Source organism: Barbus barbus, assembly GCF_936440315.1.
Source record: "Barbus barbus genome assembly, chromosome: 26".
NCBI lineage: Eukaryota > Metazoa > Chordata > Actinopteri > Cypriniformes > Cyprinidae > Barbus > Barbus barbus.
Genome location: NC_136754.1, coordinates 29,554,220 through 29,580,058, shown reverse-complemented (window position 1 = coordinate 29,580,058; position 25,839 = coordinate 29,554,220). Strand labels below are relative to the sequence as shown.

At 38.6% G+C, this 25,839-nt stretch overlaps 1 protein-coding gene across 1 annotated transcript; it reads left to right on the top strand.

Moving 5' to 3' along the window:
• Positions 1-10,336: 10,336 nt before the first annotated feature.
• LOC306846521 (histamine H3 receptor-like) lies at positions 10,337-25,511 on the top strand (the record flags this gene model as incomplete). The annotated part of the gene is made up of 3 exons (XM_079379954.1): positions 10,337-10,574; positions 13,962-14,128; positions 24,762-25,511. 3 exons carry the CDS (start codon positions 10,337-10,339, stop codon positions 25,509-25,511), a joined length of 1,155 nt encoding a protein of 384 aa, XP_079236080.1.
• Positions 25,512-25,839: the final 328 nt, after the last annotated feature.

The window sequence follows — 25,839 nt, the reverse complement described above, 5'->3', positions numbered from 1 at the left end:
AGTCCATTGCAGTTTATAGGAGGACTACAACCAGGGAGTCATGCACTCAATAAGCCCTTTCACACATACAGACTTTTCCGGAAAATTACCGGTAAATTGCCGTAAAGAGATCATGTGTGAACAGGACCTTTTCAAAAATACCGGCAAATTCGTTCTGGCAATTTACCGGTATGAGAAGTTGTAACATTACCAGTAAATTGCCGGAATTCTGCTGTGTGTGAACGCAGAAGGAAAATTACCGGTATGAGCACGTACGAGTTCAGAACGCGCTGACGTAAGACTCTACTCCGGGCCAATCATAACACACTGACACAGATGACGCATTCACTCCACACTTTCCCATGTATCCGCCCATGTCCGTCGCACAGACCGCTGCATTTGTGTAAACATAACAGTTTTTTTTCCAACTGTTCACATTTACTTAAGAAAAACCCTGGATACTCGCCAGGACGGCCATTTTTGCGTAATTTTGTGTGTGTTTGGCCACTTAAGTTCAACAACAAACTACGTGAAATAACTCAATATGATACGCGCTATAGGCAGCTTTGGATGTGACTGTGAGCGCTCAGCCTTGAAACAGCCTCTGGAGAGCACGAGTACCTATTGACTTTAAAAGACGTGCAAATTATACATTTGTGACTATGCAACAATGACCCGATTAAGCAAGTTACAATTTTGTCAACTGTCCCGAAATGCGAGCGAAAGTCTTGAATTGGTGTGCAGCAGCTCGTTGCAGACGAGATGCACTGATGTGAAGCCGCTTTGATAGAGTGAAAGAGAGAAGACGCGCTCCAGCTGAATCACTCACACTGTTTTCAAATGACTGATTTAATCTGCTAGTTTGTGTGGATTTATTTACTCATATAACCTACTTGCTATCTTGAATAAATGTTTGCAGGAATTCCCCTCATTATAAACTTGAAAGCTGCGGGAATGAGTAAAACTATGAAATACACACACAATCCCCCACGAAATTCTGGACATGATTAATTATAACTCTATTACAGAGATTTGTGAAATAAAATTTCATTATTTTTTTGTATCCCCCCCCCCCCCCCCCCCCCCCCCCCCCCCCAGGCCTGGAAATTGGTGTTTTCAAAATGTAATAAAAGCAAGTGATGCACGCTGTTAATCACTTAAACTGGCCACCAATGTGATCGGCTGAATGCTCCGTTACCTCTCCCTCCTCTAATCACATGCCGTATCCATCACCCCGCTTTGTTCCGGGACCTCGAAATTTTCAAATTAACCACTGGTTTGTAGTCATCTATTAAGATGTCTCTGGGACAAAAGCAGCTGCATGAATGCAAAATTTGAAACAAAAATGAAAGAATCAACAAAAAGACTGATTGCATATACCCCTCCATGTTTACAAATACAAGCGCAGTCATTGGAGGTTAATGATGTCACGGAATTTACCAGTATTTTGGAATGGATGTGTGAATGGTGCTTTTCCGGAAAAAAGACGGAATGTCGTTGCCTGTGTGAACAGCGCATTTTTGAATTTACCGGTAAAGTCGTTCCGGTAATTTTATGGCAATTTACTGGTATTACTGTGTGAAAGGGGCTATTAATGCAGCACTGTAAAAACACATCTGTCTCTGGCTCAGCGCCAGCGAACGCAGATTTGAATTTAGCATCTGATGATAGACACACTGAACGATCTAATCACACCAGTATCACAGGCTATTTTTTGTCTTTTGGAAGCTGCATTCAAAATTCACTTGGCTCAAAAATCTGAGGGGGCACGTGCCCACTCACTTTGAATGGGCATGACACCTCTGACTACAACAGAACTACAAACATAGCGGATGTGTGTGAGACCGACAAGATGCACTGAAGGGGTTTGTATCTAACCTGATTTTATCTGGAACAACGTTGTGTACTTTTATAAAGATACTAATAGCACAATAGCAGAACTGATATGTTTGGCCATTAACTAGCTGCAAAAACATGAACAGATCAACATGATAGGAAGAATTGTTGAGTAGCACAAATTAAATTCATTTAAATGTTGAGTGTGTATATGATGATGTTAACTGTGACAAGATATTAACTGTGTTGTACAAAAAGGACAAATCATGGAAGAAAATCAGAAGCTTCTGTAACTTTAACAGTCCAATTGTTAGTTGTTTTAAGAACAGCTTATTAGTCTTATTACTGTCTACTCAAGCATGACAAGACTTCATTAGCAAAGGAGAATAGTGGGCAAAAACTAAAAATGATAGTGAACATAAAACACTAAAAACTTGTCCAAACAGAGAATTACTGCAGGAAAATTGAGAATTTTTTTTATTATTCACCTTGAAGAACTTCACCAAGCCAACATCAATGAAAAAGCTGCAATGGCTTAAGTTATAATCACAGACACCATGCTAAAACGTGAAAAGATGAATTGAAGCAGCTAAATGAATTATCAAACCACCGTGGGCAGTTCTGCCGAGAAGAGTGAGAAGCAGATTTCCTTCTTCAACATTTCCCTCTCACTTTCTCTCTCTCTCTATATATATGCCAGAAGATATTTTGAATGCCATTAGGGTCTAAAACAACACTAGACCCTAGCTTTTCATGTATGAACAAAAGAAAATAAAAAAATATACTGACACATTTTCAAAAGTGCAAGTGCACAAGCATCATATATTGCCAGAACATATCAGGTAAATTGCTGGGCGGGGTCCACTGATTCTGACAGCACACGCAGCAGGAGATACTGACATTTAACTATCAAAAATACTGTGAATACATTGGCATGCCCTTACGTTTAATTAAGATTAGCTCTGATAGTCTACAGGGGGTCTGGGAAAAATGTCAGCACCCAATTGCCTCTGAAGGGGGTCTCAGCAGCTGGCAAAAGGGCTACAATGGCTGCTTCTGCAAGATAAATGATTCAAGAACCATGAGCAGGTAATGTCAGCTTACAACATCACCGACATAGCTTTTGAAACAGTTCTTGTCGTGTTTTGTTGTGCTGTCCTCTTGAAGTGGTTATAATGTTCTTAGATTTCCTTTTCCGTCATGTACACACAGTAGACGCTTTTATACAAATAATTTATACAGGTCATTTATACAAATATCTAGTCAGCCAAACATCAGAATTGAAGAAAAAAATGGGATCTAAGTAACTTTGATAGTGTATAGTGAAACTTGCTGGCAGGAAGTCTGTGGTAGAAGGACTTTAAATTTCAGGGACCTTGTATTCCAGGGTTCAGTAAGCCATTCAAATTCAAGCTCTGGTCCACTGGTTTGGAGAGGGTTTGGGATACAGCCCATGTTTATCCTCAGAGAGCATTCCAGTGCCAGAAGAGTCAGGCAGATGCTCAACGTTCCACTCCACCCATGTACCAGCGGCAGAAAATCTAGCTATCCACAAGAAACATTCAGCTCTTTAGAAAGTCGTTGATAAACTGGTCCCTTCATCACATGCCGACTCTAGTTACTTTCACCCTTCTGCATCACACCTACAGCACTTGCCATGTATCTCTAGTCAAACCTCACCCTTAAGAATAAACGATATTATTAAAGCGTTATTGAAATTGACTGATACTCACCATCCTACTCTGTCTCCTTCCTCCACAGAGTCCGGTGAGGCAACATGATGCATTAAGTCGGGAAATTAAAACTTTTTAAATGTACTGATCTGGGCAAATTTTTTGTGTTTTCGGAAAAAAATTATGCATCTTAATTTTCAAAAAATTTCACCCCCAGGCTCTTAATGAATTGTGTTGCCTTCTTGGGCATCTGTGAATATTTGCACTTCAAGTTCAAGTTCACGTTTATTTATAAAGCACATTTAAAAACAACAAGATGTTGTACCAAAGTGCTGTACAATTTATACACATCAGTATCTAAAACAACAACAAATAAAAACTCATAAGATATAAATAAAAGCATGCCAGATAGACCATAAACAACAATAAAACCCACTATTCTCAGGCCACACCATAGGCTAAAGAGAATAAATGAGTCTTCAATCTAGATTTAAAAGTGTCCAACATGGGCGAGGATCTCACGGCAACTGGAAGTGCATTCCACTGTTTAGGAGCCGCAGCTGCAAAAGCTCGGTCACCCTTAGTCTTTAAACAGGACCGGGAAACAAGAAATAAGCAATTGGTTACAGGAGCGGAGAGATCTTGACACAGAATATGGTTTTAGGAGGTCAGCAATATACTGAGGTGCTAGTCCATGCAGAGCTTTATAAACCAACAGCAAAACCTTAAAATGTATTCTGTTTTGAACTGGTAACCAATGTAAGGATGTGAGAACAGGAGTAATGTGCTCTCTCTTCCTAGTGCTCGTCAAAAGTCTAGCTGCCAAGTTCTGGACCAACTCCAAACGATGAATAGAAGAATGAGATAGACCCATATATAATGAATTGCAGTAGTCGAGTCGAGAAGGAATAAGCGCATGGATCACTATTTCTATGTCCTTCTTTGTGAGGAACCGTTTTAATTTGGCGATATAACGGAGATGAAAGAAGCTTCCTTTGATGACAGAATTTATCTGCTTGTCAAATAATAACTCAGAATCGAAGACAACACCTATAGGTTCTTAACTCTGTTGTGCAGTGTTAAAGACAGGGAATCTAGTTGGTTTCCAATATTAGCGACACACAATGAAGATCCAAAAGCACTGGCCTCAGTTTTGTCTTCATTTAACTTTAGGAAGTTTACTGACAGGTTTTAATTTGTAGGTTTCAATGAAGAAACTATATCTTGCAACTGAATGAGCGAGACGGAGTCAAAATGCCTAAAAGCACTAAAGCAACAGGAATTCAGAACAAACTGCAACTGGTGGTGGTATTTGTGCTCTAATAAATTGAATTTTGTCCACAAAGAATTCAAGGAACTTTTCGCAAATCTCAGGTGTTGCAGCAGAGTGGCCTACTGTGGTACGGTTCAGGACAGAATCAATGATCTTAGGCCTATGGGCATTCTTAGCAATTTGTTCAGAGAAATAATTAGATTTAGCATTGTTAACAGCAATTTGAAAATGTTTCAAGGATTCACAGAACATTTCATATGAAACCCTAAGTTTGTCTTTCTTCCACTTACGCTCTGCTTTCCTGCATTGCTGTCTAATAGAGTGGGTATGATCATTTAGCCAGGGCTGGATATCTGTCTTTTTTCTAGATCTCAGTGATTTGAGTGGAACTATTTGGTCCAGAATATCAGCACAAGTTGTTAAATACTTCTATCAGCTGTGATGAATCCATAGTACCAGTTACCACATCTATATTTTGAGCAATGCTGGGGAAACGTCTTGGTTACGTATGTAACCCTCATTCCCTGAAGGAGGGGACGGTGATGTCACATCGGTGACCGAAGAATTGGGATCTCGCTCCGAGAGACCAATCTACTTCGAGTGTAAACTAAACAAGCCAATGCAGATTGGCATGCAATGATTGCATCCAGCTGCCGCTGATCACAGCGTGAGTATAGAGCAGCAGGAGCAACACTCAGGTTAATCCTCAGTTAATCCTCAATACTCAGGTTTTCGCTGAGGAGCTGAGCCGGTCACCCGGCTGCTCAGTGGTGGTACAACAGCCGTGGCAACGGGACATGACGTCTCTGTTCCCTCCTTCAGGGAACAAGGGCTACATACGTAACCGAGATGTTCCCTTTCAGTCGGTCACTCCGTGTCACGTCGGTGACCGACGAATTGGGATCCCTAACAAAGCGTCATGGATGCTGCCCCTTCCAGTGTCTTGTGTGAGCCTCCTGCACCCCTTTTTGTAGTAGGCCGGGGCTCAAAACAAGAAGGCCAGTCACTGTTGTCGTAGCACTACCCACTCAGTGAGATTGGATAACACTGGGAAAATGTGCCGTTCCACTTGGAACAGGAACGTTGTGGCAGCCCCATCCTTCCCGAAGGAGGTTTTTCGGAAGCACTTACACATGGAATACCATTTAGTTGCATATGGAAGAGTTAGAAGTGGTTGTAACCCTCTTGGGAAATGGCAGAATGTCTGCTGGGGAAACATGGGCCCTGAGGCTATACCACAGACGTTACACATATGGGATCCACTGAGGTCTCTACATATGGAACCCGGCTCTCATGGATTCATCGAGTGAGGGCCTGGCACCAGATGCTCTGCCACGTTTGGCTGCCGAGGGGATGGAGGAGCTTGACAGGGTCTACAGTACGGACTCTCTGGATCAGTTTTAGCAAGCCCACACTAAAGTCGGGCCTATCAGTGCTTCTACCCATTTGAGGTGAGAATACAGAAGGATACTGGCTCAACAAAATGGCTATTTATAGTTTTCACGTGATGTCACTCCCTTATAGGAACGCCCACCTGGCGGGCAAAAAAAGAGCAAAGCTAGGGCCGGGTCTGCCTCCTCCGAGGGCAGCGCTTGCAGGCTCGCCACCTGATCCCTGAAGGGAGTAGTGGGGTCTTTGGGCACATAGCCGGGCCAGGGCTTCAGAACTACCTGGTAATCAGCCAGCCCAAACTCTAGGCACGATTCGTTGACCTAAAATGCGAGCAGGTCCCTTACCCTCTTGATGGAGGTCAATGCAGTCAGGAGCAGAGTTTTCATTGAAAGAAACTTTAGCTCAACTGTCTGCAACGGCTCAAATGGGCCCTGCTGTAGTGCTCTGAGCACTAGAGTCAGGTCCCAAGAGGGTATAGAGGGAGGCTGAGGAGGATTCAACCTTCTTGCCCCCCTAAGGAACCTGATGACCAGGTCATGCTTCGACGGTTAGCAGCAATCGCAGCAACGTGGACTTTAATTACTTTTTATGTAGGGTGACCATATGGACCATTGTTACGGGACGCGTCCTTGCCAACATTTCTATATTGCCTAAAATATCCAGGTTTTGGCTGTTTGCACTGTGCAGGTTGATTGTTGTGTAACATTCATGAGATATGCTATAGAAAGCAGAACATACAGCTCCTTCTGCACCTATCTTGGTGTCTTTTTTGATCGCTTCAAGTCAAACGAACGAACAAACACGTGCGTGTATTTGCATTGCTTTGATCGTTCTCTGTAGATCTCACCTTCTCACGCGCAGCGCCATGATTAGTCGATTATGTACAATACCGGCATGTTATTGGTCAGACCACTTTGGATGTTTTAGGCAATATTAAAATCCTGGCCAGGACGTGTCCCGTATGAACGGCACATATGGCCAACCTATTTTTATGGAAAGTACTGTGTTACATTACTTTTGCATTACTATTTTATTCTGGGCTGGTCTTGCTTGTTTTTAATATAAAAAAAGTTATATTTTGGAAAATATTAAATCCCTTTCACACCAAATGTGAAATGAATAAGCCTCAGGCTGATGGAACTGTAAATTCAAAATGTTTAAACAAACCTTTCAGCTGTGCTGCCATTATGGATTGCATGAAAAATATGATACAGGAGAATAAAGTTCAACAGTCTTCAGCAATTTAATTGGAGCAGGTTTGCATTATATTCTGAGTTGGCATTTGACTGTTTTTATTCATTTTGAGGAACGCTGAATCTGTTTTTGTGCAGGTGAGATGAGTAAATGCATGTTTAGTCTACAGTAACATCATGTTCACACAGCAGTGCACACAATGCCTCTGCACTTACTCCCAATTTCTCTCAACATGAGGACAGAATAGCTGCCAATCAGTCAATGGGAAAAAGTAACTGGCAAGATATTTTCTTGTAAATCAAAAAGCAATACATTACTTTACTAGTTACTTGGGAAATTAATCTGATTACTTATCTTGCATTACTTGTAGTTTTGGAAAAAAGTGAATCTATAAATCATACAGTCACTGCTAGAAATGGTTTAAATATATGGAAGATATATGAAAACCAAAGACTGTGCAGGACCTGGAGGACTTTTCTGAAGAACAGAAGACAGATTAACTGCCCAGGACAAAGTTTATGTAGCTGTACTATCTGTATCTGCGCTCCACATTTTCTTGTAACACTTTCAAATCAGTTTCAGTTTGTGCTTTGCTTGACTTGATTCTTCTGCTTCTTACAGAATTATTATTTTTCTGGAAATTAAAAATAAAATATATATATATATTTTTGTGTGAAATGTAGGACGCCTTATATTATTCGATATACTGACTATCAGCACAGTTATGCCCAAATCACAGTCATATTCATATTCAGTACAACAGCACTCTTGATTATATAGCTTATTTATAAAAAAACAAAAAACATCCTCCATCTGGACCTATATATGTAAGAGAACTGTTGTGTGTGTGTCATGTGTTCCTGCCTCTTGTGCCCATATTTGGTTTGTTTCCTGTCCTTGTCTCATGTCATTAGTAGTTTATTCGAATCCAGCCGTGTCTGTTAATTTACCTGTGTATTTATAGTCCTGTCTGTGTTGTGCCATTTTGTCTGGTCAACTCGTTACTCCCCGGTGTTCCTGTCAGTGTCTGCCTTGCCTTGTCCTGCCCTGATGTCCTAGTAAAGTATGTTTTTGAGTTACATCCTCGTTTCCTGTGTCCTCCCTGCTGTGTGCACCGTGACAATATAAGCTTGTCAGGCAATTTTTAATGTGTTGGTGCTATTTTTTACTCCCGTGAGAATAACTAATTTACCCTACTCTTCTCTTCACAGTGGACAAATACCATCTGCTTTGTCCTCACCACTTGTATCTCCAAATCATGAGTATCCAAAAAAAAAAAAAAAATCTGGAAAAGATTTTTAACAACTGGTTTCAAAGCCTTTAATTGCCTGACAATATTGCTTGACATCATCTTCTGCCCTCTCCTCAATCAGTAACCTGCTGTGAAGATTGCACTGGGAGAAGGCTGATCCTCTAAGATGTTTTATTCCTCAGCGGGGGTTCAGCTTACTAATGGAGCTTCATTTCATGTGAATACTACTATGTGAATATTATGTTGCACACTTGCACTAGTGTGTCATTGCCCACATTATACCTCTGCACACTCAGTGACATCTTAACAAATATGCAAATTTATACTAAGGATGTCTATAATACTTAATGAGCGATCAATGGACATCAATGGTAGTGGACAGGTACTGAAAAAAATATGTTAATTGTATGATTTTAATGGTTTTGAAAATCTAAACACTACTGAAACATCTAAGATCATGTAATTTGCAATTTATATGTTGCTATATTTTAGTGGTAGTCATGGAAAAACAGTTTTTCTTTTTGCCAGAATAATTACATAGTTACTAACAAACCCAAAGCCAAACCCAGAATGACAGATCTGGTTTACTAATGTGGTTAAAATCAACATAAAACAGCACAAAGCAAACAAAACACCTACTACTACTCACTCCAGTTAGTATCAACTGGTAAGAATTTATTTCTGTTAGTACCTCAATGGCTGACACATTATAAATCATAAAGCATGTAGATAACTACTGGTAGTGGTTGGTTGTTATAGTAGGCTATATGAAAATGCAACTCAAAAAAAGTAACTTTAAAATATATATTTTTTTGCAATTTTTCATTTGTAAATGTATGTGACCTGCTAATGAATAAACGCAGTCTGATCAAGCACTCAAACTGTATTTCAAACTATATTGTACTTAGCAGGCTTCCATAACGAGACTATTATGTTCAGTACGTGCTAATATCTGATTTCTGTGTCTAGCAGCCTAATTACAGTAATACAGTCTAATTACAATCCTGAACTTGAAGTTCAGCCCAAAGGATACTGATTTTACACTTGGTGTGAATAGACCATTTGTCTGTGTTTTGCTTAATTGCAACATGCTTGTTGTGAAAGGTCCTTACAGACTATGTAATTGGAAACTTTTTTGTATATATGTAATTAGAAACACTCTATGGAATTTGAGATTAAAGTTACAAGCTTAATTATTTTTGATTATTCAAACGTAATGTGATTATTCTGTAGTAGTTTGAAAGCTATTTAAATTGTTGTATTCAAGAAACATGTCCAAAACATAAGCAACTAGATTTCCTGAAAGTGCATTGTTTTCAAGGCAAAAGGAGAAGTTTTTCTTTCTTTCTTTTCAAATGATCCAGGAAAAAAAGAAGAACAAGAGGAAGGATGACACTAATAGCATCACTGAGAGTAAAATTCTGAATGCTTAATATTTTATCACTGTAAGTCATTAAATGTTAAAGAATTGATATAGTCTAGTGTTTCTTTGTTTTCTTAAATGTGATTACTTGATTTGCATCACATATTTCCACGGTTTTAAATGATGTCAGTAAACCAGAACACTAAAATGAATGGAATAGTCGATAGTGGCTCTGAATCGCTCTTGACGCGCGTCGTGGGAACGGCGAGGGGCGTCACCTGCGCGCGCACGACACATTTACCAGACCCATTCATCTGAACCTTCTTGAGGCAGATGAAAAAGACCAGCTCGAAGTGAAGACCGTGAAGCTCTCGATGGGTATCCATCCCAACATGACCCGTGAACACACGGTCAGTAACTGGACCGCCGTGAGGAGAGACCCGGGGTTCGAGGGTCCGGCGCTCGCGCTGCTCACGGTCATGATGGTCATACTGATTGCTGTGATTGTGTGTGGAAACGCGTTGGTCATCGTCGCCTTCAAGATGGACAAGAGGTTGCGCAAACAGAGCAATTATTTCCTGCTAAACCTGGCCATCTCAGACTTTCTCGTTGGTAAGTAAAGTTTATAGAAAAGTTTAATAGTCTTTAAAAAACATTCAGCAGTCGGTGATCCCAGCAATATCTAGTGACTGCCGTATTCTAGGGTGAATACAATTTGGTGAAAAGTGATGTAGTCGAACAATGTTCAGGACTGGTCTGTGTGAAATATTCAGAAAATAAAATAAAACTGAAAAAAAAAATCGTTAATATTATGTTTTTTTAATTTATTAAGAGTTCTTCAGTAGTAAGATTATTATATTAATATATTCAAATAGCTATCTTTGGCGTATACTCTTGATTTAAAATTATTTGATTGTAACGTGTTCATTTGAAAAAGCAAGTTATTTAACAATGTGTGCACATAATACTTTATCCAGAGCTATATATACACTCACCTAAAGGATTATTAGGAACACCTGTTCAATTTCTCATTAATGTAATTATCTAATCAACCAATCACATGGCAGTTGCTTCAATGCATTTAGGGGTGTGGTCCTGGTCAAGACAATCTCCTGAACTCCAAACTGAATGTCAGAATGGGAAAGAAAGGTGATTTAAGCAATTTTGAGCGTGGCATGGTTGTTGGTGCCAGACGGGCCGGTCTGAGTATTTCACAATCTGCTCAGTTACTGGGATTTTCACGCACAACCATTTCTAGGGTTTACAAAGAATGGTGTGAAAAGGGAAAAACATCCAGTATGCGGCAGTCCTGTGGGCGGAAATGCCTTGTTGATGCTAGAGGTCAGAGGAGAATGGGCCGACTGATTCAAGCTGATAGAAGAGCAACTTTGACTGAAATAACCACTCGTTACAACCGAGGTATGCAGCAAAGCATTTGTGAAGCCACAACACGCACAAGCTTGAGGCGGATGGGCTACAACAGCAGAAGACCCCACCGGGTACCACTCATCTCCACTACAAATAGGAAAAAGAGGCTACAATTTGCACGAGCTCACCAAAATTGGACGGTTGAAGACTGGAAAAATGTTGCCTGGTCTGATGAGTCTCGATTTCTGTTGAGACATTCAGATGGTAGAGTCAGAATTTGGCGTAAACAGAATGAGAACATGGATCCATCATGCCTTGTTACCACTGTGCAGGCTGGTGGTGGTGGTGTAATGGTGTGGGGGATGTTTTCTTGGCACACTTTAGGCCCTTTAGTGCCAGTTGGGCATCGTTTAAATGCCACGGCCTACCTGAGCATTGTTTCTGTCCATGTCCATCCCTTTATGACCACCATCTACCCATCCTCTGATGGCTACTTCCAGCAGGATAATGCACCATGTCACAAAGCTCGAATCATTTCAAATTGGTTTCTTGAACATGACAATGAGTTCACTGTACTAAAATGGTCACCAGTCACCAGATCTCAACCCAATAGAGCATCTTGGGAGCTTCGTGCCCTGGATGTGCATCCCACAAATCTCCATCAACTGCAAGATGCTATCCTATCAATATGGGCCAACATTTCTAAAGAATGCTTTCAGCACCTTGTTGAATCAATGCCACGTAGAATTAAGGCAGTTCTGAAGGCGAAAGGGGGTCAAACACAGTTTAGTATGGTGTTCCTAATAATCCTTTAGGTGAGTGTGTATATATATATATATATATATATATATATATATATATATATATATATATATATATACCCCAGTCCAAGAATCATAATGACGAAGATACAGAGAAATTCAGAGGGGAAGAAAACTGTCTGCTTTAACATCAAAAGAGCTGTGATGTAAGTAGTGAATCAATGTGAGATGAGTCCAGCTCTGCTTCCTTTATTCATCACATCAGTGTGCATTTACTGCATAATTTGGCTAAAAAATATATTACATGATTCATAATTGCATCAGGATCATGTTTGATAATTACATGAACGGCAGCTTGCGTGGGAAACTATGCTCTTTGTCAGTGGATTTGTCTACTTCTAAGTGTTTTTTTCTCCCCATGTATTATGACAGAATTTTGCCTTGTCATATCTGGGTGTTAAAAACTGCTCTAAACCCATTAATCTCTCTAGTGTATTATGCGTCCACTGATGTCTGTTGATGTTTGTGATGACAAAATCTATAAGCAGCTGAGAATTACTATAGATACTGTTGAGGAAAGTAAATAGTGTAAAGCTAAAAAGTAATTGCATAAAATCCCTTTTAGGCAAATCAGTCTGATACAGCTATCTGCTTGAACAAACAAAATTAGTTTAACAATGTTACATTTAAATAACATTGCAGAGCAGGAATAAAACTAGGCAAAGATGGTGGGGATCTACAGATGTGCTGGCTGTGACGTCATGAAATGGGGAATGCTTATTTAAATACAAAATATACAGTTAGTGCTCAAATCTACATACTTGATTTGATAACTTTATTCCTGCACCTGCACTTTTTAGACTTCTTTAATTGTCCCATTTATTACTGCAAACCTTCACTATCTGTGATTAGAAATGCACACTTTGGATGGAGCTTTTTTATTGCACTCTAATGAACTCTATTGTACTATACTCTACTATATTATAAATCTCCACATACAGATCTTAACAAGTCATTACACCAGGGATCCTCTATACCTGCTGGAGACTATATTGCCTCACATTAATTTTTTATGCAACTCTAGTGAAGAATAACGTTTACAGTTTTCTCATTCATAAGTGATTTTTATTACATCAATTACACTTTGGTTTGGGGACCAATTCTCACTATTTACTAACTTTTGCCTCAGTAAACTCCTCATTTGCTGATTACTAATAGTTAGTAAGGTAATTTTGGGGGGTAGAGTTAAGGGACCTAGAATGTGTTCATGCAGACTATATATGCTTGATGTGTGCTTTATAATTACTAATAAACAGCAAATATGCCTAGTTTAGTGAGAATTGGTCCCTGAAGTGTCATTACATCTAATATATTCATGTGCATTAAATATTTAAGTGCTCTTACAGTTTTTAAAAGTGCACAGGTCTAACAAACACATTCAGTCTTGACACACTCAAATAATAACTACATTTAATTCTAGGAATCCATGCAATCTGGAATTTATGTTTGAGAGCAAAAAAAATCTCCACCCAGATTTTGGGTTTGGTCATGCGGATTCATCACATTGACCAACATAAAGCATATTTTTTGTGGGAGCTGTGCTTTATACATCTCTATGCTACTACAATAGACAATGGACCTCTTTTGACTGTGTCGTTTTGTTAATGCGACTGCATGTTTGCTCTTGAAATTGCAATCATTGTGTAACCACAGCAACACGACTGATGACTAACAGACAAATGGACAAAATGCTGTAACAACAGATATGAATTGCAACTATCCAGCATGAATTGTATGCATGAATTGCAATTATCCAGCTTGACTCTGCAGAATGACTATAATATTGTTTTTTGATTGGTGTTTCCCACAGGCGCCTTCTGCATACCCGTGTATATGCCCTACATCTTGACAGGGAAATGGATGCTGGGGAAAGGACTTTGCAAGCTGTGGCTGGTCGTAGACTATCTTCTCTGCACTGCGTCTGTCTTCAACATCGTACTTATTAGCTATGACCGCTATCTCTCCGTTACAAAAGCGGTGAGGCCTAATTTTATGCCCAATATTTTCATTATAAAGGAAACTATAGTGATGTAGTCATTGTGATTCAGCATTCTTAGCTCCTGACAACCGGCAGAAAGTATTGACCAGGCTGGTGATAAACAACAGCAACATGCACTATTAATGAAACTCATTAACAAAAATACATGCACAGTCACCGGGACTCAATTTGTTTTGTTTGCTTTAATCAATCTCACTCATTAAAAGCAGAACCTGGATGCAGACTATTATGGGATATCACAGATTATTTAGAAATTGTCAGGTATATGAAACTCTTGCTTGTGTAATAACCACCAAAAATGATAAAATGCTTGTCAAGAGTCTGAGAATTATTGCAAACTTGATCATTATTAAATAAAATTTACACAGAAAGCCAAATAAATGTAATTCATCTGCATGGAAACCCAAAGTCTAACTAACTACTTCAACTGGATTCAGTCAGATTTACTCTTTTTAAAACATGAGTAGCAAACTCTTTTATTGTACAGTGCCTTCCACTAATATCGGTAGCTTTGAAAATAAATCTGCATTGTTTATCTTTTTGATCCCTCATTAAACAATTCTAAATATTATAACCTTTAATTGAAGTAAAACAATTGAAAGTGAGGGAACCAGCATATATAATTAATAACAAATGTTTTTATCCAATGCATTTTGGCCACATTATTGACACCCCTAGAAATTATTGTGAGTAAAATAAGTATATTCCCATTCATTTTACATTTTTTAGCACAGCAGGGTGACTAGGAGCATACCCATGACTTCCTGTTCCACAGGATTATAAATATAATGGGTTACACTTTATTTTGATAGTCCACTTTAGACATTCTACTAACTATAATTAACTTTGTAACTACACATCAACTACATGTCAACTAATTCTCATTAATTTGCAACTACATGTCTACTAACTCTCAGTAGGGTAGGTTTAGGGTTAGTAGAGTAAGTTGACATATACTTGCAAAGTTTCTCACAGTCAGTATGTTGTGGACCCATCAAAATAAAGTGTTAAGATATTAAGCAGACAGTCTACTAATACTCTAATGACTGCAAAGTTACTAACTGTTAGTAGAATGTCTAAAGTGGACTATCGAAGTAAAGTGTTACCATATAATGAACACAAAGCCCAAATCAATAATCCACCATCAATAATTAAGAAATTCCAATCAACTAAAAATGTTACAAATCTTCCTGTTAGAGGACGTGTGTCTATTTCGTCTTAATACACGGTGAGGAGGAGAGTTTGAGTGGCCAAAGACCCTCCAAGGATCACAGATGGAGAATTGCAGAGATTAGTTGAGTCTTGTGGTCAGACAGTCAAAAAAAATAATCAAACAGCGCCTACATCACCACATGTTGTTTAGGAGGGTTTCAAGAAAAATCCTCCTCGTTCATCCAAAAACAAACTTCAGCATATTCAGTTGTCAAACAGGACTGGATTCTATGGTCAGATGGAAAAAACAAACAAAGTTTTTTGGCAGCAAACCCACCAGATGGGTTTGGTGCAAACAGGGATAATAATTCAATGCAGGAGGTCCTGGACACAGCATCAAATACCAACAGTTCCCCTTTGTTAGAAATCTTATGCCGGGCTGTGGTTGATCTTCCATCAGGACAATGATCCAAAAACAAACATCAAAATCAACACAAAAACCTGTCACTGAGCACAAAATGAAGCTTCTGCCATGGCCGTCCCAGTCCTCTGACCTGAACCGTGTAGAAAATGAGTGAACTGAAGAGAAGAAGCTGTGAATCTGAAGGATCTGGAGAGATTCTGTATGAAGGAATGGTCTCTGATCTCTTGTCAGGTGTTCTCCAAACTCATCATGCATTAAAGAAAACTGAGAGCTGTTATCTTGGGAGAAGGACGTTGCAATAATTGGGTGCCAATTATGGCCAACATGAACTAGAGAAAATTTATTGTATAATGAGTTCCCCCTCCCTTTTTTAACTTCAATAATATAGAATTTTTAAAAACTAAACCAAAAATTTTTTTGTTAGTTTTATTCCTAATAAGAATATTTATTATTGTCAATTGTAAATGTTTTAATGTTAGGATTGATTTTAAAGTTCTTTTACTCATTTATAAATGACTAAATGGCCTAGGACCCAAATACATTGCAGATATGCTCACTGAATATAGACGTATCATCGGGCGCACGCGCCTGGCCCGAAGTTAACTTCCGGTCTGTTTGACTATCGGTCTGGTTAGTGGCGCCGGCTACAAAGGTAGTTAAAGTTAAAGTGATGAGTAATGAAGTCGGGCTCAGGTTTTCGTGCTGTGGGATGTGTTTCGCATACATTTATTTATGTGTGGCTACCCGCCACGATATCAAAACTGACGATTTTCCAAAAGGCTTCGTTGAATAAACATGAGCACGTAATGCACGTTTAAAAATCAAAACGAGGCGCGGGTGTTTTTATATCACTGTATATCTGAAGGAAGATGTCTTTAGAAAATGTTTGATGTCATTTTCATTTCATCTTGCATGTTATTATATGCCTGATAAAGCAGCGTTTGTAAGCTCAGCGCTGCTTTGTGCAATGTACAGCCCAACAGCCGTTTCCGGGGAAACCTCTAGTTCTCCCGCTTTAAAGCGTCTCCTGCTGCCAGAGAATTTGCATTTTTAATAAGCCAAGTAGTTATCGCTGCATCTCAGTCTGTCTGATTTACTCAGAAAACAAGGGGAGTCTGCGTTTAGCTATTATGCGGCCCGCAGTTGGAAGCAGCTTCCAGAAGAGATCAGATGTGCTAAAACATTAGCCACATTTAAATCCAGACTCAAAACTCATCTGTTTAACTGTGCATTTACTGAATGAGCTGTGCTACGTCCCAACTGACTGCACTGTACTTTCATTTTATATCATTTATCATTTTTTAATTTATATCACTTATATGATTGACCGCTGAGTTCTATTTGTTTGGTTTAGTGAATAGGTCAGATATGATGGTCAAAGTAAGTAGGATGAAGTAGTGGAATAGCTAGGTGTTTTGGAAGTTTTTCCCCCGCTCACTTAGTGCGGAAGAGATTGAACAAAGCTTGCGAATATTTGTTTTTAAGTTTCTTGTCTTTTATTATTATAATTTTTTTTCTCTTTTTTTTCAACTCCTTATTTTTATTGCTGTGATCAATATTATTATTAATATGACTATTTTACTTTCTTTCATGTAAAGCACTTTGAATTACCATTGTGTATGAAATGTGCTATATAAATAAACTTGCCTTGCCTTGTCTAAATACACAGTTTGAACATTAACACTGCACCGTGCTTACTTCCAGGTAAATACAAAACTAAATTATTAAATTAAAATATATTGGACCTAAAAGTGAAATAAAAACTGTACTGTACTTAAGGAATAAATTAAAATGTATCGTACTTAACATTTAAGTACAGTAATTTACCGTTTTTATTTAACTTTTAAGTAGCTACAATACATTTTCATTTAATCTTTATTTAAGTACAGTACAGTTTTTATTTAACTTTTAAATAAAAAGTACCGTACTTGATAAAAAATAAAAATAATAATAACACAGGCTGTATGTGTAGCTGCAAGTAACTACAATCAGGCCACGTGTCCCCCAAAGCCAGCTGAAAACGGCCAGTTGTGAGCGCTTAAAAGGGCAGCGTATTTTTTATTTATTTTTTTTAGTTTAGTTCAGTTTAAGTTTGTGGTTGCTATGATATGGAATAGCCGCTGATCGTGAATTAAATGTTTCTCCAAGCATTATTTTTCATAACAATATTATGGTACTCTGGTAAAACCATAAATACTCGGAGACAAGCAATATTAACTACTCCATTGTTGTTCAGTCCTAGTATAAGCAGGGTGTGATGGTATTAGTCCCGCCCCTCCTCCACTGTGATTGGTTAGCTGACTAGAAAGTGACAGTAATGAGGGCTAAGTTTTACCCAAAGATGAACATTCTTCAACTCTCGGCTCAGCATGAAAAAGACGCTCCCATTTAAAACCATTGAACAAATTTGCTAGCCTCGAAAAAAAAAAACCCTGCTTTGGTGGACACGCAGCCTAATTTATATTTAATTCAGAGATTCCTCTGAAAGCTCACTTACCACGCGTACCACACTTCGAGAACCACTGAACTAGAGAATAGGCAGAATTAGTAGATTAACTAGATACGTTTGATACTGGTGTATTGCAGGGATTGATCCTCACATATCCTAAATGTTTTAGTATCATAATCATTTTATTTAAAAAAGAAGAGTGTGTTTGTGAACATCTGACAGTAGTAATTTATCAAATGGCACATACTTGGGCATGCAGTGTAATTGCACATTATTTTGGCAATTCAGGTGTCTGGATAACATCACTTTTGACAGTTTTCTGGTTAGATTATCCTTTGTTTAAAGAATTGCATTGTCACTAATGCCAGCAGGGCACCTGTCCTACTTCCATTAAACTTTCTAATGGAAATGCAGGTCTGTTAGTTGTTTTTTTTTGAGGATATTTTTCCTTCAAATCACTGTCACTCGGGTCCCAGCAGTAATTCTGGGATAAGACTCATGACAGGAGCGGGTGGCAGGACAATGGAGCCCCACTGGCAGCTCATGATAAGTCAAAGCTGATGCTGATTGTGCCTCCTCATCGCTGGCATCATGCTAAATCCCATGCATCATGCACTGGTGTATAGTGTTTTTCTGTGTTGGCAAAGCTCTTTTTTCCTTCTGTTACACTGCAGAACATATGTGATGAGATAAAAGAAGGGCTGAGTTGTAGTGAAATATAATGTAAATGAGCAAATGTATATTCCCTTGAAAATATTTAGCATTATTATCCGGTTCATTTTGTTTATATGTTTGTTTGTGTTTAACACCATGCCAGATTCTATGGCTATGTTCATGGCGAGAGAAATTATGGCTGAATTATATCATGTTTTTACTATTTATTTTTGCTTAAAACTCTGAAACTGTATTTGACTTAACTCTATTAAAAACTCTTCAAAAGAGTTAACTGAATAAGAAAAGTTTTCTCAAACATGTTGGAGGATCTTCTAGTATTAAAAACGTGCGTGTCATCCTGGAACAGAGGTGTCATGCCCATTGAAAGTGAGTGGGCACGTGCCCCCTCAGATTTTTGAGCCAAGTGAATTTTGAATGCAGCTTCCAAAAGACAAAAATAGCCGATGAATATTTTCTATATTTAATACAATCACACTGGTGTGATTAGATCGTTCAGTGCGTCTATCATCAGATGCTAAATTCAAATCTGCGTTCGCTGGCGCTGAGCCAGAGACAGATGTGTTTTTACAGTGCTGCATTATAACCAATCACACATGATTCTGTTGAGCTGATGAATGCACTGACCAATCAGAGGCGTTCAGATTAGTCATCGCTAAAATGCCGGTGTTTTCTTCACTCCCTCACTGACTGAATACATCTTTCTGGCGAATTCTCTCGTAAGAACGTACAAATGTGTGTATGAATCTGTAAGTAAGATATTCATTTCACAGTAAACAGCTTCAGTGATTTTAATGGGAGTTTTGAGTGCGCTTGAACTCTAGACAGTCAGTGAAAATGTTCTTTGATAATATAAATGTTCTTTGCTCTCTTTCTGTAGGCTACAGTGAAAGTCTTATGATTAGTAGCCTAACATACAATGTCCAAGTTTTATCTTGGCACGGTACAATTTCCTAAGAAATTAGATTGTTTTGCATTGTTCAAATTTAAGTTTTATTCATGGGCTTAGATCTTCAAAGTCATGGCCTTGAGTAGAGCAAGAATTAGTTTCTCTCTTTAGATTACAGGATTTACCTTTCTTGAATATCAAGCGGTGAAACTCCTTATACGCATAATTATCCTATAATGCGTTGGTCTCTTGAAGTAAAGAAAAGCTCTTGTTCCTGTGTTTGTTCCTTGGCTATAACATAAATATTCATAGATCATCTCCAGTCGGGTTTAACAATTACTTGTCGACTGGTTCCATACCTTTTGTTTTCTAAACCTTGGCCGGAGTATAACCTTTCCACTTATTCCAGTAACCAGGACTCTTATAACAGGACGTTTCAGAATGGTATGTTTTTTTGTTGTTGTTGTCTCATACTTTTAGACACGCTGTTATCTGTAGATACTACTGCTTATGCTAGCTTCTAATATAGGGTTTTATCCTGATTAAAGCTTTAATGCAGCAGAAAACATCATTGCAATGTAGCATTTTTGTAAAGTAATTGTTTACTTTGTAACAGTAAGAAGTGTTTATCAGCAAGTATTGCTCGCTACCATGGCAACCGCATGCATGTCCATGTTTAATGCTTCTCGTAGCTATGTGAAAAATATCTGTCTGTCTATACACATAAAGTGTATAATTGGAGCACAGTTCACTGATGGAGCTGGCGAGCTGATGATCTGAATGAGAGAGAGAGAGATGCAGAGCAGGGAGGAACAGGATTAAGAAACGCTGCATTAGAATATAAATTTTGAAACTTGTGAATCCATTAGAATTGTTAGAAGACAAAATCGTGATTCATATTTTTTTTTTTTTCAGAAATGTTCAGATTATTTTTTGCACTCCTTGTTTTGACGGCATGGCAACACCTCTTTTGTTGCATGTTCCCGGGGGCGGGTTTATGTAAATTTCAGGTTTTGTAGGCATCAATCCACCCCATACCTAAACTTATAACAACTAGCTTACTAAATAATAAGCAGCAGATTAGTTTATTGAAGCAAAAGTCGTAGTTAATAGCTAGTTAAGAGTGAGAATTGGTCCCCAAACTAAAGCATGACCCATTAGGTAACACTTTAGAATACTGTTTATTACTTACTGCATAACTAATAAGGGATTACTGAAGAACTAACAGGTAATTATTAATTAACACTTAACTCACTACTGTTAACTACTAAGGAAGATGTGTTAACTAATCAGTATGTAATACAATGTTATGATTGTGTTAAGTAACAGCTAATCAATAACTAATGTATTCTGCCATACCTCCTGAAGAACTACTATTCGTAAGTTTTTAGGGACGATTTACACAATTTAGGAGCCAATGAAGAGAAAGCCCGATGACCCATAGTTTTAAGCCGAGTTGATTGAACAGTTAAAAGACCAGCTTCAGAGGAACGTAGAACACGTGTAGGTTTGTAGGGGGTTAAAAGCACTGACAAATATTGAGGAGACAAATTATTCAAGGCTTTATAACCAAGCATGAGAATTTTAAAATCGATACGAAAACTAACAGGAAGCCAGTGCAATTTTTCCAAGACAGGTGTGATGTGCTCCCTTGCACTGGTCCTAGTCAGTATTCTGGCAGCTGAATTTTGTACCAACTGTAATTTACTTAGTGTAGCTTTTGGTGCTCCAGGCAGCAAAGTATTACAATAATCAATACACGAAAACACAAAAGTGTTGATTAACTTTTCAGCCACAGAAAAAGTCAACATGGGACATAATTTGGCAATTTTTCTGAGATGAAAAAAAGACGCTTTGACTGTATAACGAACATGCGGATCAAATGTTAAGTTGGCGTCAAATATCACCCCCAGATTTTTAGTTTAGTTTGAAACTGTAAAGCAGAGCCATCCAGACCTAAAGTTGCGGACTCTGCTTTGCACAACTGGTGAGGGGAACCAATAAGCATCACTTCGGTCTTATCACTGTTTAGACAGAGCAACTTTTCAGACATCCATTTTTTTAATCTCAGTAAAACATTGAGAAAGAAAAGACAAAGGCATATTGACATCAGGTTTAGAATGTATGTAGATCTGAGTGTCATCAGTATAAAAGTGGAAATTAAGACCGTGTTCGTAAAAGTTTGCCACGAGGAAAAACGTAAATACTAAAAAGCAAAGTAACTTCAAGTGTATTAGGCAGCAACAGGTGTGAACAGGTGGGCTGGGATTTATTTTTTTTTCTTCATTTTGAACAAAAGCCATTTTTGAATGGATGTTGCATGAGATGATCTTCTCAAATCTTTATTGTGGAGTTAAATCCGTCTAACTAAAGAAACATCCTGAGATGCCCCGGGAACAGAGATTTACAGAGCAGTGAATATTGTGTAATATTTACTTCAAAGCTTTCTCTGATGTTTGGTTAGACTCGGGTCAGAAAGCGTCCTTGAAAATGTCTTGTTTTGTTTTCCCACACAAGCTCTTAACATCAGAGCAATGATTCGAACATAAATCACAATGCCTTTAATCTGCAAGACAGCCATGTTTGATCTCACAGACTGCGGCTTCAGCTTCAATCAAAGGCAGTGAAGGAAGAAAGATTAATGCTATCATTGGCAGCACTATGACAGCGCACACATACTCCGATATGTGTGTAACAGCAAAAGACTGGACAAAAAAGTTTGTCTCATTCCCTACTGTGCGTTTTCACGTTTGGCTTCTGTGTACGGTTCAGTGGAGCAATACCACACTTTGTTGTCTTGAAATCAGTTATGCCAAGAGTTTATTTTTAATTAGTAGTCTAATTGAATTAGTAGGCTTGATTGATTTATTGATTTTTTTTTTCAGTTAATTTATCGATTTTTTTATCAATTTGTCAAGTGATTACCATCACATTAGCTTCACATTTGGGTCACCATACAACTACAGCATTTGAAGTTGGCAATTAAAAACAGCAGTAACTAACAAGCTTTCGCATCTGAAATTAACATTTTGTTTAAGGATTGGAGTAGTACAAGCAAATAATGAAAAAATGTTGGTAAAATCCACATTTCTTAGCAGATAATAGAATTAATGGAAAGTACAATGGACTGAAGTTTTGCAATACATCTTACAGTACAATTTAAATTGATTATTCATTGGAAACATTGGCTTCTATGTTGGGATATTTAATTGTATTTCAGTGTGATATTTTAGTTTTAACTATTTAAGTGTTAACTAACTCAAGAACTGCTCCAGGCAATTCATTTAGAAAGTAATTATTTAGTAAGGTGTCCCTCTGGTTCAGAACACAATACAATTACCAGTCATATTCATTTTGTTATTTAGCATGCAATTTAATGCATAAAAAGCTTTAAAGGGGTCATATGATGCAATTTCTTGTTTTCCTTTTCTTTAGTGTGTTATGTAGCTGTTTGTGCATGTATAAGATCTGCAGAGTTACAAAGCTCAAAGTCTCCCACAAAAGGATTTATTCTATCTAAGAGAAGGCTGATTCAGATCCGGGCTAAAATGCCTCATTCAAACACGCCCCCACATGTCTGCGTCATGATGTGGAAATATTTGCGTATTGCCGTCCAAATGTGCACGCAAAGGAAGAAGGTGTGGTTTCAGTAACCGCTGTAGTGTTGATGCAGCCATGACAGAGAGACGCTGTGTGTTTCAATGTGAAAGCAAAAGCACTTTATTTGGCCTTCTGAAAGTAGACGCAATTAGGAATCTTCTTCTGAATCAGTGACTGTAAGTATGTTTTGTTATTAGTGATGGGTCGTTCTTGAACGATTCGTTCATTTTGAACGAATCTTTAATGTGACTCGGGAAGAACGAGTCGTCTCAGGGAGTGATTCGTTCAGTCGCGCATGCGCATTGCACAGCATTCTCGGGTTTGAGTCGTTCGTTCATCACGTGACAGCCCCATACGCTTAACCAATGCAGCGTGAGCCGGAAAGAGAATTGATTGACCCCTTTAAAAACATAAACTACGTTAGTGAAAAATTGTGTAGGATAAAACTACTACTTCTGCTCATTTGATGCTTCATTCACAGCGCTTAGTCAAACAGGGCTGTGTTCCCCAAAGCATAATGAGCATAGGATCATAAGTATAACATAAGAAACCATTCCCATCACTAGTCTCTACAATACACCCTTCCTCTAAACCGCTTGTCCTGTAGGGTCACAGGATGCTGGAGCCTTTCTCAGCAACTCGGGGAAGACAGGGAAACAAGCTGGACGCATGCAGGGCCAGTACAATTATTTCACAATGAACAAATGAAAAGTGTACATGTAACATGTATTATGTTGAGGTTGTATGATTAAATTGATTTAAATTGAACATTAAAAGTTAAAATGGATCATGTTCCTGTTCTGTAATTGTTGTTAATAAATCATGTACTGTGAGGACAAAAAAAAAGCAAAATTTATACCTTTAGGGGTGCAACATCCTGTCAGTCGATTCCGAAAATTAGCCATGTTTTTACTACAGCAACCATAGTTTAACTGTAGTACTTATATTAAAACCACAGGGGGAAAAATGTATCACGGTTTCCACAAAAATATGTAGCAGCACGACTGTTCTCAGAAATGTTTTTGAGCAGCAAATCAGCATATTACAATGATTTCTGAAGGATCATGTGACACTGAAGACTGGAGTAATGATGCTGAAAATTCAGCTTTGATCACAGAAATCAATTAGTTTTCTGGCATTGTTATTTATTTTGCCTAAACAGAAATGAAATGTGTTAATATGTATATAAAAATACAATATGAGATTTATCACAAATTATTGACAGCCATAGTTTACTTTCATCAGTTATCCAAGGATGATTTACAGCATTCTAAGATCAATCTAACCATAATAAGGGATATCTGTACTGTGACTCTTTGGCTCAGTATTTGGTGTTATGTCCATGCGTCTCTGTAGTTATCAGTTTTCTGCATTTTTTCTGCGAATTAAATGCAATTTTTCCATTGTTTTCTTTCCTGATCCTAGGTATCTTATCGTGCCAAACAAGGAATGACCCACTTTGCAGTGGTGAAGATAGCAGCGGTTTGGATTCTGGCCTTCCTCCTCTATGGACCGGCCATCTTATTCTGGGAGCAGCTGACAGGCAAGAGCCGCGTGCCTGAGGACGAGTGCTTCGCTGAGTTCTACTACACCTGGTACTTTCTGCTGTCTGCTTCAGTGGTCGAGTTTTTCTCACCGTTTTTATCCGTGGCATTCTTCAACATCAGCATCTACCTTAGCATCCGTCAGAGGAGACTCGGCAGCAAGAAAGAATCCTGTTCTCCAAAGTGCCAGGATGCTACAAATGTATACGGGGAGAAAGCACGCATGAGCGTCCGAATCTGCTGGAACTCCATGATGCTCAAGAAGAAAAGTGCAGCAGATGGCGAAAAGCGCTCAGAAAACGACGGTCTGTCGATGCGGTGCGTCCAGCGCTCACGTCTGAGGCAGGACAAGAAGATTGCTAAGTCTCTGGCCATAATCGTGTGTGTTTTTGCTGTGTGCTGGGCGCCGTATACTCTGTTGATGATAGTGCGAGCAGCATGCAGAGGAGACTGCGTGCCACATCACTGGTATGAGGTGACGTTCTGGCTGCTGTGGCTGAACTCAGCGATCAACCCGTTCCTGTACCCGCTGTGCCACAGCAGCTTCCGAAGGGCCTTCGTCAAGATCCTGTGCCCACGACAGAGGTCCAACATACCGCTGACAGCCCATTCATCCAGCACACACAGATAGTCTGAATGACTAGAAGACAGAACACATGTACTGAAATAGTCAAGTCAAGTCACCTTTTTTTTATATAGCGCTTTTAACAATAAAGATTGTGTCAAAGCACTTAACAGTATCAAATTGGAGGATAGAGTGTCAGTAATGTTTAATGATAAGATTAAACACTCAATTTTCAGTTAAAGGCATTTCATTATTGAATTCAGAGATGGCATTGTCTAGCTCAGTTTAGTTTAAATAGTATCTGTGAAATCAAATTAATGATAATCGCTAGATATTAAGTGTGAAATAGCATGTACAAAGAGGATTTAAGTGCATATGTATGGAAAGGAATGTT